The sequence below is a fragment of the Pristis pectinata genome, chromosome 6 (genome assembly GCF_009764475.1).
Source record: "Pristis pectinata isolate sPriPec2 chromosome 6, sPriPec2.1.pri, whole genome shotgun sequence".
Lineage (NCBI taxonomy): Eukaryota > Metazoa > Chordata > Chondrichthyes > Rhinopristiformes > Pristidae > Pristis > Pristis pectinata.
Window position 1 is genome coordinate 22,856,950 of NC_067410.1, and position 18,959 is coordinate 22,875,908.

At 35.8% G+C, this 18,959-nt stretch overlaps 1 protein-coding gene across 1 annotated transcript in view; it reads right to left on the minus strand.

Moving 5' to 3' along the window:
• Positions 1–2,646: 2,646 nt before the first annotated feature.
• Positions 2,647–18,959, minus strand: part of LOC127571397 (protein bicaudal D homolog 2-like) — a 49,534-nt gene continuing 33,221 nt past the window's right edge. Inside the window, exons 5-8 of the mRNA XM_052017721.1 lie at positions 17,732–18,760; positions 17,164–17,315; positions 7,231–7,441; positions 2,647–4,479 (exon numbers count right to left, since the gene is read on the minus strand). Coding sequence (XP_051873681.1) covers positions 4,474–4,479; positions 7,231–7,441; positions 17,164–17,315; positions 17,732–18,760 — 1,398 coding nt within the window. The 3' untranslated portion in view covers positions 2,647–4,473. The remainder of the gene's footprint in view (positions 4,480–7,230; positions 7,442–17,163; positions 17,316–17,731; positions 18,761–18,959) is intronic.

Sequence of the window (18,959 nt, forward strand, 5' to 3'; positions counted from 1 at the left end):
ATCCAATTTTTCACAAATCATGTAGATATTAAGGATAGACATTGGGTAGTGGTGGTGGGGGGGGGGGGTGCTGTTAGGTGGCAGTGATGAGGAACTTAGTCAAGAATTGAGCCTCAACATACTTCAAGTAGTCATAATGTTGATGTGGCTTCCAGTTAATCATAAGTATCCAAGATGTTAATAATGGGATTCCTCCTTGGTGGTGCCACTTAAGGTCAGAGGAAGATAATTGGGCCCCTTCACATCAAGGATGATCACTATTTGTTAATATTGTAACACAATGTTTCTCACCACTTGTCATCCCTTGCCTAAATGTCATGGACATGCTGATGGCTTGAAATTCTCTTTTATTGATGGCTGTATGTACTGAAGTCCCATGTTCCCGACTTACTTACAGAAGGTAATCGATACAGCAAGATCTAGGACAAGAATTCTGCCCCAAAGAACAGTTTTAGCCCAGATAAATAGCTTTGTAATACAGAGCTTTTTGATGACAATGACAACTTCTTTTGATAGTCAGGAATAACCCCAGTTAAAAGTTTTCCTATAAACCTGCAAAGTCTCATTGATGCCCTATGTAGCATAAATCAGTCTTGATATTCCTCTTTTGCACTATTTATTTTTATAACTTAAAGTAATTTTTATGTCTTGCACTGTACTGCTGCAAAACAACAAATTTCACAATACATGTCAGTGATAATAAACCTGATCCTCCCGGTGGCCACCCACTTCAATTCCATATCCCTCTCCCATACTGACATGTCTATCCATGGGCTCCTCTACTGCCACATTGAGGCCAGACACAGGTTGGAGGAACCACACCTCCTATTCCAACTTGGGAGTCTCCAAACTGATGGCCTCAGCATCGATTTCTCTAACTTACAGTAACCCACATCATCTTCCCCCCTCCCCCCCCAACACCACTCATTTGTCTTCTCTTATTCTTATGGCTCCCTTCCCCCACATTGATGACCTGCTCATCTCCTCTCCTCCTCCATCCTTTATTTCATGATCCACTGCCTTCTCCTACCAGATTCCTCCTTCTTCAGCCCTTTGCCTCTTCCACCTATCACCTCTCAGCTTATTACATCTTCCCTCCTCCCCCACCCACCTGGACTCACCTATCACCTGCCTGTGTGTGCTCCTCCATTCCCCCACCTTCTTATTCCGGCTTCCGCCCTCTTCCTTTCCAGTCCTGATGAAGGGTCTCTGCCCGAAATGTCGACTGTTTACTTCCCTCCATGACCTGCTGAGTTCCTCCAGCACTTTTTGTGTATTGTTCTGATTCTACTGCTTCTCCACTCATTCTAGATCAAGACTGCTAAGTGACCCTCACTAAAGCAAAATGGAGTGTAAAGTTATTGGTGAGGATGAATTATTTGATGACATTAATTATTTCTTCCACTGTTTTTGGCAATGACTGGGAGGAGGCCTTTGTGTAATAAGTAGATTTGCTAAAGGATTCGTTGTTTTGGTACCCCAAATATTTCTACATTAAATGATTCTTGATCTCCCATCTGATAGTGATGGAAAAGTGAGAAATGATAGATAGATGTCAGATAGAAATGAGTTTATAGTTTTGCCCACAGTAACTTATGGATTATTATTAAATTGACAGCTGAATCATATTAATGAACAGTTGTCCCCATTATAAATTTTACCAATGGTATCATGACTACATGTCTGTGAACAGTAGACTGGCAAAAGGTCAAGACGTTACTTCTTTGTATTTGTTACGTCATCTGTTGCAGGCCCACCAGACAGTTTTAACACTGAAACAGGCACAACCAGTTCAGGTTTAATGCTCATTTTCCATGAGGTCAGACAGTTCTACTCACCTTTATTTGCCTTCAATCCATCTTGGTCTAATGTTGAGTATTACACACTTCCTGACCCAATTTGCTTCCTGAAGATGACTGTTGCAGCCTCAACTCAATATATTTAAAGTCACTTCATTTAACCTTCTAACTATAACTCATCTTAATTACCAGAAAATCATTTTTTTTAATTGCCCAAGCAGGGTTCAGGGTATACTTCTGATATAAAATCTGGTTCAAGATTTTAAAACACATTCTAGATGGCCCAGATCATTGGTCATATTGACTATGAAATGCAGAACAGATGCCACTAAGACATCCTTCCTCTCAACCCCCATCCTTTGGCTGGACTCTTGCCTCTCATCCTACCTCTCTCCAACTTCCTTCCATTTTCCACACTACTAGCACCATCCTTCCTTTTCAATTGTGTTTTTAACCATCTTTCCTCTTTTACTTCAGTCTCATGTTGCCCTCCTCACTCCACTTCAGTTCCAGTGACTGGTTATTTAAATTGGTTGTTGCTCATTTAAGCTGACAGCAAACCTTCATCCTTTACATATTGGTCTGAGGAATGATACTTTTAAATATTCCCAAGGTGGAAACATTTTTAAAACAAAGTTATACACCGATCATTAACAGTTTAGCAGACAAGTGTGACAACCAGAATCATTTTTGTGACAAGTCACAATGGGTGTTTAACAAGTCTCCTAGGATCAATGAGGCTTTGAACTCCTATGGCTCTGAAAAACTGGTTAACTATTTCATAATCTTCATTGAATTCAAAATAAAAGTCACCAGACTCCATCTTTTTGTAATCACATTTATTGACATAGCCAATAGGATTACCTTTACACAGATACTAACCTTGTACAATAAACCTTTTCCAGGTTTTACGTTTGCTAGTCCAATGTCAAATATTTCAAAGTTTATGACGCATTCAGTTTCACACTTATTTTTAAATCTTCAGTTCAATTATATAAAAAAAACTGTGTAAAGGTCTCTAGGCTGGCACACATGCATATAACATTATGTTTAGGCCAACCTGCCACTAAATGATAATGCACATTAAAAAGAATACAGTACTGTGACACTGCTTCAAATAAATACCCACTTGAAGTACATATTTTAATGTAACTGAGCATACCAATACTGTAAAACAGGTAAAAACCATTCTTCCAGCGAACAGAAAATATCTTCCATAATAATGCTAAAATTCATCATTTAAATTGCACTTAATTTAATCTTACTTTTAAATTTGACCTGATTTGTCAAAACCTGGCCTCAACAAACATCACCATTTTAATCAAGTGGCTTGGTTTGTTGATGCAGCATCTATTTTCTGTTTGCTGAACTTACACAATGATTACACGGCTGGTAAAGAAAGTTATGTCTTAATGTTTTCTGCCAACAATACCAGTTACTTGCGACCATCACCAAACAAAGCTAAGATACATGATACAGTCTTCTGTACTGCAATCACAAATATGTTAATACAATTCAAATTGTTCGTTAGGAGTCCAAAGTCATTAGATTTGGTTCCCAAAATAAGTATCCCCTGAATTTGCATTTCATAAGTATCACTGACAAAAAAGAATTTCATACAATTTATAAAATTAAGACTACAGTGGAAATTCTGTGCAAAAGGGAGGGGTTCTCAGTTGCACTTATTGCTTTATGCTTTCTTTTTGAAATTTGAATACTTTGCAAAAACATTATTGTAGGAACAAGCACTCGTGAAATTATCAAAGGCACTACTGGCAGAATTAACAAAAACAAGGCATGGAAACAGAACACCCCACAACAAATAACCTTAGATATTACCTCTAGACGTACCAAGTTTGGCACAATAAACAAAATGAGAAATAATGAAACAATTCCAATTTGGAATTTATTTGGCGCATTTGTAGAAAATTCCGTTATATCAATGATACTTGATTTTGTTTTAATAAACCCAAAAATCTGGCATTAGCTGGTAATATTACTTTATAAGTTTCCCATTACCATTACCAGAGCAAGTCAAGTTTTTTCCTTGTTACATTGAACTATTCCTAAGAATAATATCCATGAAAACCCCAGAAAACCCCTGGATTTTAGAACATGGCAGTTAACATCAGTAAAAACAAAACAAACTTTAATGGAGAAAATGCTGAAGCACAAATCCCGGTAGTGTAAAATTTAATTTGATCACAGGTTAAAAATAATATCAACTTTTCTGCAACATGCTGATGCAGAAATCTATCACATCAAAAAAATGACACTACCGGCAGGAGTTTTATCCACAAATCACAGCATTTTCTGCCATTCTAAGAATAAAAAGAAATATATATCAAAAGTGCACAGGTATAACATCTGATTAAAAACACTGAATAATTGCAACAAAACATAATACCATAACACCGTCTCAAAATTGTGTAATATTCTATAAAGCCTTAGGTTAATCAAATCATTGAAGCTTTCTTCAACACTTGTGAGTTTCTCTTCCTCCAGCAGCAATTTTAATAATGCTTTTGTTCATATTTGCAATTTTAATACAAAAATGCAGCAAATTAACTGCCATTATTATTGTGTTTCAATAGCATTTTGTGCAACAGACTACAGAAACAATTTTTAAATACACTGCACTCTTGGTCAGAAAGTCCTTCTCCAGGGACTATTTTTATCGCTGAAAAAGGGAAAATACAAAAAAAATTAGCCAAAACCCTTAAAAATAAACACTTGCACAAGGAGCAATTCACGAAGAATGCATAGCACAAGGTTTGCTAGTCATATTAGTCTATTAATGCAAAGAGCAAACTGTTAGTGATCAGAAAAATGGCCATTTTGGATTATTTCTTAGCATAAAGCATACAGTTATTAATACAATACGAGCCATTTATCGGAAGCTAACCTCACAAGTATTGAGTGACCTTATATTGGTCATGCTGAGAGATAACACTTCGTCACAGGAATTGGTTTACAGAGTATTTAGATTAGAAACATGCAGATCATTATTTGCAGGCTGCTAGGAGTAGCAAATACAGCCAGAAGCCAAAGGACAGCCTGCTAGCAGAGGTAGGCAATATACTGATTTCACTTGCTGTATCTTAACAGCTGTTAACTAACAATAGATGCATATTTCAAAATTTTCAGCAAACTTAGACACATTGCCATATCACAAAATTAGTTTATACTTTTAAAATACATTAAACATTTTCCCAAGTAACTTCAAAAAAATCTCTTTTGCAAGTATCAAATTTGGTGATTGTTTATTTTTGCCATTACTATAGGGAAGCCACTGCATCATTAAAGAGTTTCCTGAAATACCAGAAGTAAATATGGATCTGCTTTAAATAGAGCAAAAATGTTTGTTACATTTCTAAATGCTAGGTTTAGTCAAACCACTGGCATTTATTAATAGCTTAATACAATTAAGGTCAAAGGCCTTCAAAGGATTGTGCAGCATAAAAAAACAAGCCAGATTGAATTTAACAGAAATCCCTTGTATACAAAATTTCAACAATGGAAAATACAAGAAACGTTTTTTAAAAATCTAACTCATTAGTCCTGAAATATGTTGCATCATTAAATTATACCATCACAAAATCAGACTTCAAGTTATTTTTCCCCCAAGTTCTTTGATAGACAAATACCACAATATCAACCCACTGAGAGAAGCTAAAAGGACAAAATTAGCATTGTTACTTTGACCATGAAGTCATACTCCAGAGCCAACAGCACCAGGAATGAAGAAGAATTTGAACTCAACATTTATACGTGATTATCGTTTTTAAACTGTGTTTGTAATATCACTGCTACACATGGCAAAATATATTTAATTTATATGCCCTTTAACATGGAGCTCAGATTGCGAGAACTGCAATGCATTATTTACTGCATCCCAAACAATAGCGAATATATTTAAATACAACAGAATAGGGTTGAGAAAGTTATCACATACAGATATTGGATAATAAATAGCAAATTCAGGCAAAAAAACAAGCCTATATATTTAATAGAAAGATACAGAAATGGAATTGAAAAATCAAAAATTGTAGTCATTTTATGGTAGGTATGCTTTTTAAAAATGGGAAATGGAGAATTCTTGTTCATCCCAAAGAAAAATAATGAGGTGAAAATTTTAACCATAAGATATAATTTTAAGACATGATTTTTTAGATTATCATGATTTTTTTGGGACTAAAGAGCATTGCATTTCTTTTGTTACTAAATCTAACTCTTTACTATTTTTGGGCAATGCAGTGGCATGGTAAAACAAAGCTGCCATTAATCAGCAAGGAGAAAGCAGGATTAAGAACATTTTCTTTGATTAGATACAAGCTCTGACTTAAGTGACAGGTAAACCAGGGATTCATGTTAAAACATGCTCTTTATATGGTGACTAGTGTACTTTTTTTTAAATTAAACTTGGTATATCCTCAGTCCCTTATGTATATTCTAATTTGTGCTTATCTGAAATAACAGCACTAAAAAGGCTGTGTATTTTGCTGAATGTGCATCTGAATCTAAAGCACATTATTTTAAAACAAAAGTGAACATTTGCCCTTCTATTTTTGAATTTCCAGCACTTAGGACCATCTTATTGTCCTATATTATTACACATAATTGGGAGTTCCACACTGTCTGTGCTTATTTTGATAATAAATTGAGGAACTACATTTGGAGTTAATGGGTGCAAATACTAGTGGTATGAACAATGAAGCAATCCATGATTTTTCTGAATATTGTTATATACAGAGAAATATATTAACTAAACCTCTTGCTTGCAATATCACTTTACTCACTAATGTACTCAAATAGTTTCAAGAATAGCATTAGTAAATAGAAAACTCCAAGATCCTAAGTAATTACAAATGTTCTCTCAAAACATTTATAAAACTGCACATCATTTTGGAGGACTTATTTCAGAAAGGGATAAATTTGCATATATCAAATACTGTAAACATGAGCAACATTATTAAATGGAACCTTTTGTCAAGAAGGTGAAGTGCAAATTAAAGCTGGGTGGAGGGGGAGAAAAAGCTCATTTGTGCTGTACAGACTTCAGACTATGGTGCAAGCTGACAGGATGAACCGATTCCTCAGAGATACCATGCTACCAACATAATGAACAGGTATCAAGATTAAAGCCCTATAATCACAGGAAAGTTAGGCTACACTACTGCAGTTACTTCAAATTCATGTGAATTAATGGTTAACAATCCAAAACAGATGAACTCACCGCAATGCTACGAAAATAGGGCATTAAAGCTGCGCTGCACACCAAAGCATTAACATCTATTTATCATCCAACACAAGAACCCCTAACAATGCACCACAGTTAATCACAGTAGATTTTGTATTTTTCACTGCAATACATCTGGTTACCAACACCTACTCCCTCTTGTTTGACAACACAAGAGCGCACATGACTTACACTGGGATTGTTAGCTCTAGTTTTGGTCCACGATTTGGTTCGGCCACGCTTGGACTGTTCATGATCGAACTCCAAGTCCTCCAGCCGCTGTGTCAGTGCCAGTTTCTGCTGAATGGCCATGCGGAGAAGAGAATTCAGGGTCTTCTTCTCATCCTCAGCAGCAGCAAGTTGACGCTGCATTTCATCAAGCTGATTCACATATTCATCGCATCTGAAATACAAAATTAAAAACAGACTATTTTCACAAAAATATTAGTAATATTCTTTTAACAACTGTCAGTTATGTTCAGTTGTTTTCATTTAGCTTAGCCTGAAGCTCTACTGTCAAATGATTATGAAAGTCAACATTCAGAGCAATGAACTCCAAGGATGAGAAAATAATTCAAGTTTGATATAGTTAGGAACAATTATATGTCACTAGGTAAATGTCAGAATATATGGCAAGAGATGTAATTAATATCACCTGACATAAATTGACCTGTACAACACCAAAAAAATATTTCAATATTTATCCTGTATATTTCAGCATTACTATCAAAAACAAATGGAGCACAACTTTAAATAAAGAAACCAAGATATCCCAGATACAAGCACAAGAACATAACAGGCATCTTACAGAAGAGAAAATGAAAAATGAATCAAGTTATATGGTTATGATAATGTTCTCAATGATTATCAGTGGCGTAAACACATGGCAATGTGCAAACCTCCAGATACCTTGAAAACAGATTGCATTTAACCAAGCATTTACATTCACACCAAGTAACAGTAATAGACAACAAGACCAAATACACTGAATTAATGTAGCATTAAGCAGTTATGAAATTGTATCAGAAATAAAACAGATATTCCAATTCAGAGAGTCACCTGCCACTGCCTTTTTATACCAGGCAACTTCAAACTCCATTGTTGAATAATGGAAAAAATGTGACATTTACTTTTGGTGCTGATAAACTATTCTGATAATTGTACTTTGATCAAATTTGATACTTGACCAGCTATTAAGAGATTTCAACAATTTTGTTAGAATGCTTGAAGGACTTTTGTTTTGTAGCCCGACTTAGTTTTTTTTTACAGCTAGCTGAAGTTAGCTTTTACTTGATAGATGTGTAATTAAATTAAGTCACCATAGTACATAACCCAAGCACAAAGATCCTTCCTTAATTATTCTTCAAGTGTTACTCATAACAGTACAAAATAAAAAATTATGCATATGAAAAACTGAAAATCAAGTTGAACTTACATTTAATATATTTTTTTAAAAAGCCCAAAGATGTAACTAAACTATGAGCCACAGATAGTAAGATCCTTGGGTCAGTCGTTGGTCCCTGCTGGATTTGCTTATCCCAACTGGGCTAGCAATGGTAAAACTGAATTCAGTGCACCCTGAGATTTTTTTTAAATATATATTTTTTTATATATATACACAAGGATGTCGTCATCACAGGCAAGAGCATCACTTACAGACATCCCTACTTGATGTTAACAATGTGGAGGTAAGCCATCTTCTTAAATTGCTTCAGTCCTTCTGGTGAAGTTACTCTCAAAATTTGAGGTTACAGAAGATACATGTCTCCTGCTGTGGAAAGTCCACACTACCTAATGGATGTCCACTTTTGAGCTGTCAGGACTGTTCTGAGTCTATCCCATTTAACATAAATGCAGTCCCACACAACATAATGGGAAGACCTCCTTAGTATGAAAATGAGACCAGCTCCACAAAGACTGTATGACACACTTATTAATGCTGACACATCTGCATTGGATAGATTGGCAAGATGAGATCAAGTAGGTTTATTCCTCATATTTGTTTTCTAACTACCAGCTGCAGACCCAGTCTGGCAGCAACATTCTTTAGGACCCTCCTACGTCAGCTAGTGGTACCGTCACCATGCTACGAGTTTATTTTGTACGCTTGCTACTGCCTGTACTTCTGCTTAACATGGAGGATACTAATTCATCAAGAGAGAGGAGAGTGGGTGGTAACTCAAAGATGTTTTCTTCCTCATGTTTAACTAGATGTCATGGGACAGGACAAACAGGGTTGTGATGGAGGAGACCAACACATTATCTGCAAGATGTGATCCTGGGAGAATGACTACATCAGACTGTTGCTTGATTAGTCTCTGAGACAGCCCTCCCTATTCATGAGGACACTATTGACTGGGCTGAGTGTGATTTTGCCATGTACAAAATCAATGCCTAGATCCATGCTGGGCATCTCTCCAATTTTATCCATTTTCTGTTTTAATATTGATGCAAGAATAAAATGAAGATGCTGGAAATCTAAAACAAAATGTTGGATGCAATCAACAGCATCAATGGAGAGAATCAACATGTTAGGTCAAGGATCCTGCATCAGAACATAATCTTTCTGCTGATGCTGCTTGACCTGCTGAGTGCTTCCAGCATCTTAAGTTTTTGTTTCTATTCGAACATAACAGTTATGATACAACTGAGTGACTAGGATCTGGTCACATTGAGGATAAACCAGTTAAAGGTGGTAATTTTTCTTCCATGAAGGTCACTAATGAGCCAGTTTTTTTTTACAAACAAAAATGAGAAAATCTGATGGTTTCATGGTCATTACTAATGACCAGTTTTTAAAAAAATCTGAATTATTAAATGAATTTAAATTCCACAGCTCCCTGGCAGGATTTGGACCTACTTCTCTGGATCATTAGACTAATCCTCTGGGTTACTAATCTGATAATGTAATACCATGCCCTAAGAGGGCATGGAGGAAAATCTATCAAGAGCCCCCTTAGAACTCCATTCTAGGAACACTCTGGATTATCCAGAAAATAAAAATAAAATTCCAGGACCTCAGACACTTTGCCAATCTCCATATACAAAGTTGTTAATTTCTTCTCTCGCAAGATGATAAGGTTTTGAGAGACATTGCTAATTGGCAATGCTGGCGTCCAGATGTACTCGCGCTGGCACATTTGATTAGTTAAAACATATTCTGGGAATAAGTTTTAACTAATCAAATTACAAACTTCACTTTGAAGCAGAATACAAAATTAAAATATGGACTCCAAATTCCCTGGCATAGCTAGGAACACTTTAGATTTGCTTGTGTCATTATGGGGGCACTATAAATGGTAGCTGCTGCTGCTGGAACCTCCAGGCTGAAGGTTCCCAGGGTCAGTTATAGTTCCCAGGTACGGCTATGACTTATTATACTAGGATTTAGGTTGAAAGTATGAGAATCTGGTTTTAGACTGAATGTGTTTGGCCTCATTTGCAGTCACTGTGAGGTACCTTTTCTATAACCACATCACAAATTACTCATGGTTGACTGTTGGTGAGGCAGCATTATCCCAGGATAAATGAACATTTCCATGAAAGGAAAGAAGCAAATTCAACAGTTCATAATTTTGTTAAAATAAACAGACCATTTTATAAACAACAAATTTCTATTATTTTGCTTGAAAATTGATTGCTAATTTGGCCAAATATTGATCATTGTGAAAATGAACTATTTTTCTGCAAATAACTAAAAAAGTTCAGTGATCAACTTTCTGAAAAAAGTACCCTTCTGACATAAATATTTATTAAAAGTATTTTATTACTTGAGGTGACCCCAGAAGAGGATGAAAACAGACTGCGAAAATATGACTACTTCAGCAATCAGGAAGCCAAAATGGTAACTTTGTTGCACATGGATTCCATCATAAAAACAGCAGAGGGTGCTAGAATATGAAGTTCCACAGCTCCCACACGACTACAATACGAAAAGCCAACATGCAGTCACTGTAGCAATTACAACAGAAGTCTCAAAAGTAAACACCTGCATTTATCCTACCTGATGAATCTTTGTAGAGTTTAATAACCTGAAGCATAATAATAAATTATGTATGGTTAGAAAAAAATCTCACTATGGAATTAAAGATTTCAGCAAATAAGGTGTTCCTTCAGTCCACTTGACCACAGCCAGCTCCACAGCAGAATCACCAGCTCAAACTTAATTTCCCTACACCCTTGAATATATTCCAGTTAGTATATCAAATTGTATCAGTACTCATAGTTATAACAAGGAATGTCAGAAAAAAATTGCATGAAGGGTGATTTCCTTTTCATCATTGTTACTTATTAAAACTATATGGCTCCACTATTACTGATTTGCCAACGAGTGATGATAACCTTTCATCAGTTGACCCATTGGACCCCTTTCAATCTGTAGAACAAGTCTGGATAGAGTAGTGACAATGCACAATGAGAGGGGAGGGAGGGGAGAAAGAGTAAGAAAGAGCAAGATGGACAGTGGGGAGGTACAGATACAACGAAGGCCCATCCTTTTTCAAATGTGGCCCAGACTTTCATTGATTCACTGCCTGCTCTCTGGTTACTGATGGTGCTTACTCCTCAAACCAACCCTCTTTTCCTTCAGGTTTAATTCCCCCTTCCCCTCTTTACTCTCCACTTATTCTCTCCCCACACTCCTTCCGTCTCCCTCTCAAAGGTGAAGGATTTTCCTTTAGCACTATTCAAAAATGACATTCCATTACTGTTAAATCATGAAGTTAAGACTGCAATTAACAATTTTTAAAAATGGGATTAATTTTTTTTCCAATCACTTGGTAGTGTAAATTACATTAAGGATATTGATAATTTTGTTTCATTGCACTTCAAAGTTAATGAATAAGATTATGAAGTGTTTTTTTGCAGATTTCAGTTAATAAATTGGATGAAATTCTGTATTTTTCATTAGTTTATGCAATGATTTTCCATTGTTATGCATCAAAATTTGCTGTAAGTCACAGTCAAATTTTTCCAGTTTTGCAAGTCTGAGCTTAAAAGCTCTTGTATACCCTTCTGTGATCAAAAATGGGTGAGGGATATGTAATCAAGTAAATATATTCAACACAATGTACAGGAAAGGATATAGCAATATGCATTTAAGTGAAAGTGCGCACCTCCCACAGTGTGCTGTCAGTTTGCATAAATTTGTTCTGTGTGCAGTGCACAGATTGCAAAACACAGAAGTGAATACAATGAAGCAATACCTTCACAATGCTAATGAAATTTCTGACACCAGTGAAAGAAAGCTATTCATGAAAATAATTAAAAATGGTAACAAATTAATGACAGAAATTCATTTTTAAAAAAAAACGAAATCAATTGTGAAAAGCAGAAGTCAGAAGCTAAAGTGGTGATCATTAAGCCAATCACCTCTGTCTTTATTAAGTACAATCACAAGACAAATTAAATTGATAACTTGCTAAAACCAAATCAGAATAGACACCTGAATTTGAAGGCCAGATGTTAACCTGAAACAAGCAGGAAACAAGATTGAGGGAATTAAAATTCAAGATTGAGCCTTGAACCATTTTTATGAATGTGTTCAGGCCAGCTAATGAGGTCTCAAACCAGGCAGACAAGGAGCTCACTACAATTCAAAAGTCAGGGCCTGATGAGATCATACAGATCCCCCATGTTATTTCAACACTCTGCAGCAGTGTTCAGGATCCATTAGCAGCTTTACCTATAGCATAGAAACTAAGACTTCTCGTTATTAAAGTGTCCTTCTTGAACCAGGAAAAACTAGATCAGTCCCCAAGCCTCAAGGAACCTGGGTACATTAATGAACATCTCAACAAACTAACTCTTCAATCCACCTCAATTATTACCTTAATTTTTTTGAGTTGCTTTTAGGAGGCTGAAAACATCTTTTTCTAAAGCTGCTTGTATCTTGATGCCAATAAAATTGAGCAGTTTTTCAGTCTTGTTTATTCCATACTTGTTACACCCTTTAAGACTCAAAATCAAAATCTTGAGTTCTGTTGTTTCATAGTTGTAAACACATCTGGCATTCCTATCTCTTGTAGTTTTAATTAAACCTTCATTTTGCCTTCCAAAATTGGTTTGATTGTTCAAATTTCTCTCCACTGCACTATAATGCAGTGTTTGTCGCTTTTATTTTCTTTTAAAATGAGGTCCACATCCAAAATAAAATATTAGTCGATAATAGTGAATTTATATAACTTGGTCATCAATAACTATCTTTAAAATTTATGAAATACCTATAATTTAGGCACTTCAAATATATCTATTATTCCACCCTGAATTATTTTTTTTTAAATCAGAAATTCTGGCACCTAAATCCAATCTCAAAATGAATCAGATTAAGTTATCCAAATTGCACTACCTCCTACTAAAAATGTATCAAAATGCCAAAACAGGCATTTCTTTAAATTATAATGTAATCTCTTAAAATTGCGAGTCAGATTTGCACCATGAAAAATACTAATACATAATAAAAAATACAATTGTATACAAAAGGTGAAAGGCCAATTGACATTGAAAAATGAAAGAAAAAGGGGAATTTAATAAAAATAGAAAATGCTGGAAATACTCAGCAGGTTAGGCAACACCCGAGGAGAGAGAAATAGAATTAACATATCAAGTTGATAATCTTTCATCAGCACCGAAGGGAGATCAAACTTGATAATGCAAGGCCTCAAGTCCAACTGTGATGGTTGCAATAAGTGAATTTGAAATGGAAAAGATGAACGCACTGATGAGATTCCAGCAGAATTAATTACAAGAGAATTAATTACAACATGGGGAAGAGACAAACTGATCGATCTGTACTTGAAAACTGAATTGTTAAATGATTCCTCAGAATAGACACCCGAAACTAATTGGTTTTCGGGTGTCTATTCTGATGAATCATTTAACAATTCAGTTAAATTGTTAATTGATTCATCAGAATAAACACCCAAAAGCTTGAAGCTATCAAACTTCAAAGATCGTGCCCAGGTTACCCACAAGATCAAGAACAAAAGCCAAAATAATTTTAGCCAATAAAGATTTACATTTTGTCAAGAATATGGAACAAGAGAGGCAATAGAATAATAATGATTCTGTAACCAAGTAGTGTAGAACAATCAAGAAGCGTATATTTATTTTGTAGGTTTTGAAAAAGCTCAGTGTGACTCATACTGATGAAATACTGAAGAACATTGGTAGGGACCAGAAAGATAGCCTTGCTGTGAACCATTCAACATGGCCTTTGAAAATGAGATAAACTGTAGGTGGATAGCAAATGTAGAATCAGAAGTGACTGGAAGAGAAGCACGACAAAGATGCTGCGTATCATCTGTTTCGTTCAACATTTATCCAAAGATAATGAGAAATGCTTGATCAGGTAAAGCAAGGAGTAGAAGCTTAATCGGCCAGTAAAAGATGTCAGAGATGCTGATGACAAAGTATTGGAACTATCGTGAATAGAAGCACATCGATAGTAAGTAAACAGCTGAATGTTGATGTAATATATTATAAAATGTAAATCACCATGGGCAAGACCAGAGTCATGGAAGTTTCTAGATATAGCTGAAGGAACCAGATTGCTAATAACAAAGGACTCATTAAATCAACATACAGAATTTAAATATCTAAAAATAACTCATGATGCTTGATTCATCAAGGAAATCAGAGATAAGGCTGCAGTAAAAACATAGCAAGTGAGCATAAACAGTAAGTAATTGAAAATTAGTGAATTTGAAAAGAATATAAATGAGGTGGTTTTGACAATGTGACGAGATGAACGTAGTTTGATTCATTTTAGCTGACGCTGAGGAAATGGTGCATTGTAGGAAGGGCCGCCTTTTTGGACAAAATGTTAAAGTGAGACTGTATCTGTCTTTTCAGCAGGTTCCTCTGGTGAAAACATATACTGCAACCAAAATCACAATCTGGTCACCACCACTTTCTGTTTATGAATCCTTGCTGTGTGAAAATTGCAGCCACATTGTGTACAACAAATGCAACAATGATTATACTTTAACAAATATTTTAGGATGTCTCAAGATCATTAAAGACACTGCATAACAATCAGAATTACAATTAGAAAAGACAAATAAATTTGGACATACTTTGACAAAAGGTGGGCTGTTCAAGGATGATATCAGATATGATAAGAATGCAAGATCATAAGAAATACGAGTAGGCTGTTCAGTACCTTGCAATAAGATCCTACCTGATCTTTTATAGCACGACTTTCTTGCCCTAACCCCATATCACTTGATTTCCACAATATCTGAAAGTCTATCAAAACTGGTGTTGAAACACAATATGACTGAGGCTCCAAAGCTCTCTTGGGTGGAGAATCCTGAAGAGTCACTACCATGTGGATGAAGAAATTTCTGCTCAACTCAGCCGAGTGACTGACCCCTTATTTAGAGACTATGTCCCCGGTTCCAGACAATGCTGTACACTCGGGGGAATCATCAACACTGTTAAGCCCCATAAGAATTCTGTACATTTCAATGAGATCACTTCTCATTCTTTTAAATTCCACAGACTATAGGCCCTATCTGCTTAATCTCTCCTCACATGACAAGCCCCCATTCCAGGAATCAATCTGGTGATCATTTGCTGCACTCCCTCTATTACAAGTATTTTCTTCCTTCAGTAGGGATACCTGACCCGTACAGTACATTTCACAAGGTCTCAATAGGGTCCAACACAAAAGATGTCTTTACTCTTGTAATAACATCCTCTTGCAATAAGGGCCAACATGCACCATTTGCCTTCCTACTTGCTTGCTGCACCGAAATGTTAACTTTTACTGATTCATATGCAAGAACAGCTAGGCCCCTCTGAATACCAACATTTTTCCATTTCTCTTTCTTTGAATAAAAAAATTCCACCTTTCTGTTTTTCTACCAAGTCAATGAGCTAGCATCTTTTCACATTATATTCCTGCTATCATGCCCTCACCTATTCAGGGGCTGTTTTTCATTCCTTTCAAAGCCTCTTGACAACCTCCTCATAACTCACTACCACCTAAGATTTGTACTATCAGAAAATTGGACGTATTACATTGGTCCAAATCACTCATATACATTGTGAACAATTGTGGTCCCAGCATCGATCCCTACAGCAACCTACTATTTACAGCCTTCCAATCCAAAAATGAACCCTTCATACATAGTTTATTTTTCTGACCAGCATGTTACCCCCAATCCCATGAGCTCTAACCTCATTTAATAACTACCCGAGTGTGCCATCAGGAAGTCCAAACACACCACATCAATTTCCCCTTTTCTATTTTGCTAATTACAATCTCAAACTCTCAACATATTTTAAATATGATTTTTTTCATATATTCATATAGACATATGCTTAATCTGTAATTATTTTTATGTGCCCTGCTGCTACTTCCTTAAAACAGATTCTAACATTTACCAGGAAAAGATAGATCAAGATGGACTAGGAGGATGATGGTTCACTCAAATAATGAGTGGCAAAATGATATGAGAAGCACAAAACAGAAAAGTGAAAAAAGCAAAAATTAAAGTCAGAAGAGTTGTCTCAAGAAGACAATTAATGATGAATTCTTTCAGTCTGTGCAACAAATAAAGCAATGTGGTATGTGTTAAAATGGATTTCATATCATCAGAGAATTTTGCTCCCGACAAAATACAATGTGTATAAATGATTTTTTGGTAAAATATTTCTAATCTACAAAGCAGTTGCCAGTTTAATAGACACTAAAGACACCAACTTTTCCACAGAAGATGAACAAATATAAACCTTGGGGCAAATTAACAATGTTGCAAGCCTCCTGGCAGGGAACATAGTGATGGATAACTAGAGGATCCTAATTGAGGAAAGTATAAAGGTCAAAAATAAAAAGAAGAATGGAACCAGCTATTTTTGGAAATGATAAAAAGGCATTGGTCCAGGAAGTTAACCATGTCCTTTATGCCTTTGTGTAAAATAGTTGCTATAGTTGTAACTTTAGTAAAGAATTATACTAAACATCAAAAGTTTATTAAAACTGTACAGGTTTTAGATGATCTAATCCCAATCAAGGTGTGTACACACAATTATAAATCCCCAATGAACTGTCTGAATGGAAAATAAGGCAAGTGAAAAACCTTAATATTGTACCAAGCCAAAATTTAATATAAATTTTACCTTGTTGCAAACATAGCTCTCAGAGATGAAAAGGTAGCAGCATCCTCTTTTAAAGCTTTCAGCTCATTACGTAGTTTCAGTATCGTCTCAGTAACCATAGCTTTCTCAATTTCATATTTACTCTTCAAATTTGAAAGGGCCACTTCAGCAGTCTGAAAACAGAAACAGCATTCTGTATTTAGAAAGATGCAACTTAAATGTGAGTTTTATTTTAAATTGAAGATGCAACCCAGAAATATAATTAAATTCAGTAAAACTCCAGTAAAGACTCACTGTTCTTTGCATTATACAAATGTAAACTATCGCTGCCGTAACAACTATGCAAAAACAGCGCACATTATCTCATTATAAGTAAATTAGATTTGTAGTGAATATTAAAATATTCACTAAATGCATTTGAAATTAGTAGGTTTGTTAACATGAACAGCAAGCAGTTGTTGCCTATCCTAATAGCTGGTTGATTATAACAACTAAACTGCATTTATCCTTTATTTTAAATTAAAAGCACAAGAACCACAGTTCACCACCCATTCTTTGGCATGTTACTTTAAGATAATCACTTCTTTACCTGCTTGTTTGCTTTGAGCACAGTTCTCAGTGTTGCTATTTGTTCTCTCTTGGTACTCAACAAGGACTTCAGTTTCAAGATCTCATCCATAAAAACTTCTTTGTCTTTGTCTGCCATTGCCCCCAGTTCATGCGATGCAGCACGTTGTTTGGATAGTTCTGTTGATCTATCAACTGCTTTCTGCAGATGCTTGATTTGGTCTCGAATGACAGCAATCAGGTTGTAAATATTCATTGGTTCTTTGCGTGGATCACTGGCATAGGAAACAGGCGAGGGCAAAGGTGAAGCAGGAGTTGGTACAACATCTCCACTGCCATTTTCAATCTTTCCCATCTCTCCTGGGAAAAGGCCCTTGGTAAGTAGAACTGGAGATCTCCTTTCTTTACCTTCTGGACTACTGCGAACACCTTTGCCTTCTTTAAAGTAATCTAGTATCACTCGATTGGGTGTCTCATTGTTGCAGATACAAACATGGTTGTACAGGTTTGCTAATTCTTCACTAAAGGTGACCAGTTCATCCTGAGCAATAGTCAAACTACCTTGAGTTCCTTCAGCTACCTCACTTACTTTCTTCAATTCCTTTTCTAGGCAGATTATCTGGTCCTGCTCTTGTTTATTTGTTTTTTCTAGTATTTCAAGTTTCTCTGTCAAGACTTGGATTTCATTTTCATTCCTGGTCTTCTCTTTCTCATATTTATTCTCATTATCAGTGTATTTAGCCTTCAGGTTTTTAAGTTCTTCTTTAAGTTCATTTACATCAGCTACAGCTACCTTGTATTTGCACTCCAAAATCTCAGGTCCATTGATGTCTACCTCATAGTAATCTCCATCTTCGTGACTGTCTCGCTCTTTTTCATTATCAAGTGCAGTCTGCCGCTCTTTGCTAGCCTGGAGCTTTTTCATGGCACTGACATGCTCAGTGAGTCGGTTAACCTTTTCATGCTGTTCTGACAAGGCACCTCTTGTATGTTCTAGCTGCTTTTGTGACTCTTGGAGAGTAGCAAGTAATGTGGTCTTATCCCTTTCCACCTGAAATCGTAAGTAATCAAAAAAATATTGAAAGAAAGGACTTGGATTTATATCACCCTAGCACATACCCCAATTGTTCTTAACAAACAAGTAAATAATTTTTCAGTCATGTTAAAGTTTAGAGGATGGCTACCAATTTATGCACAGGAAAGTTCCACATAAAGGAATACTCAGAAAATCTATTTTTCACTGAAGGGAT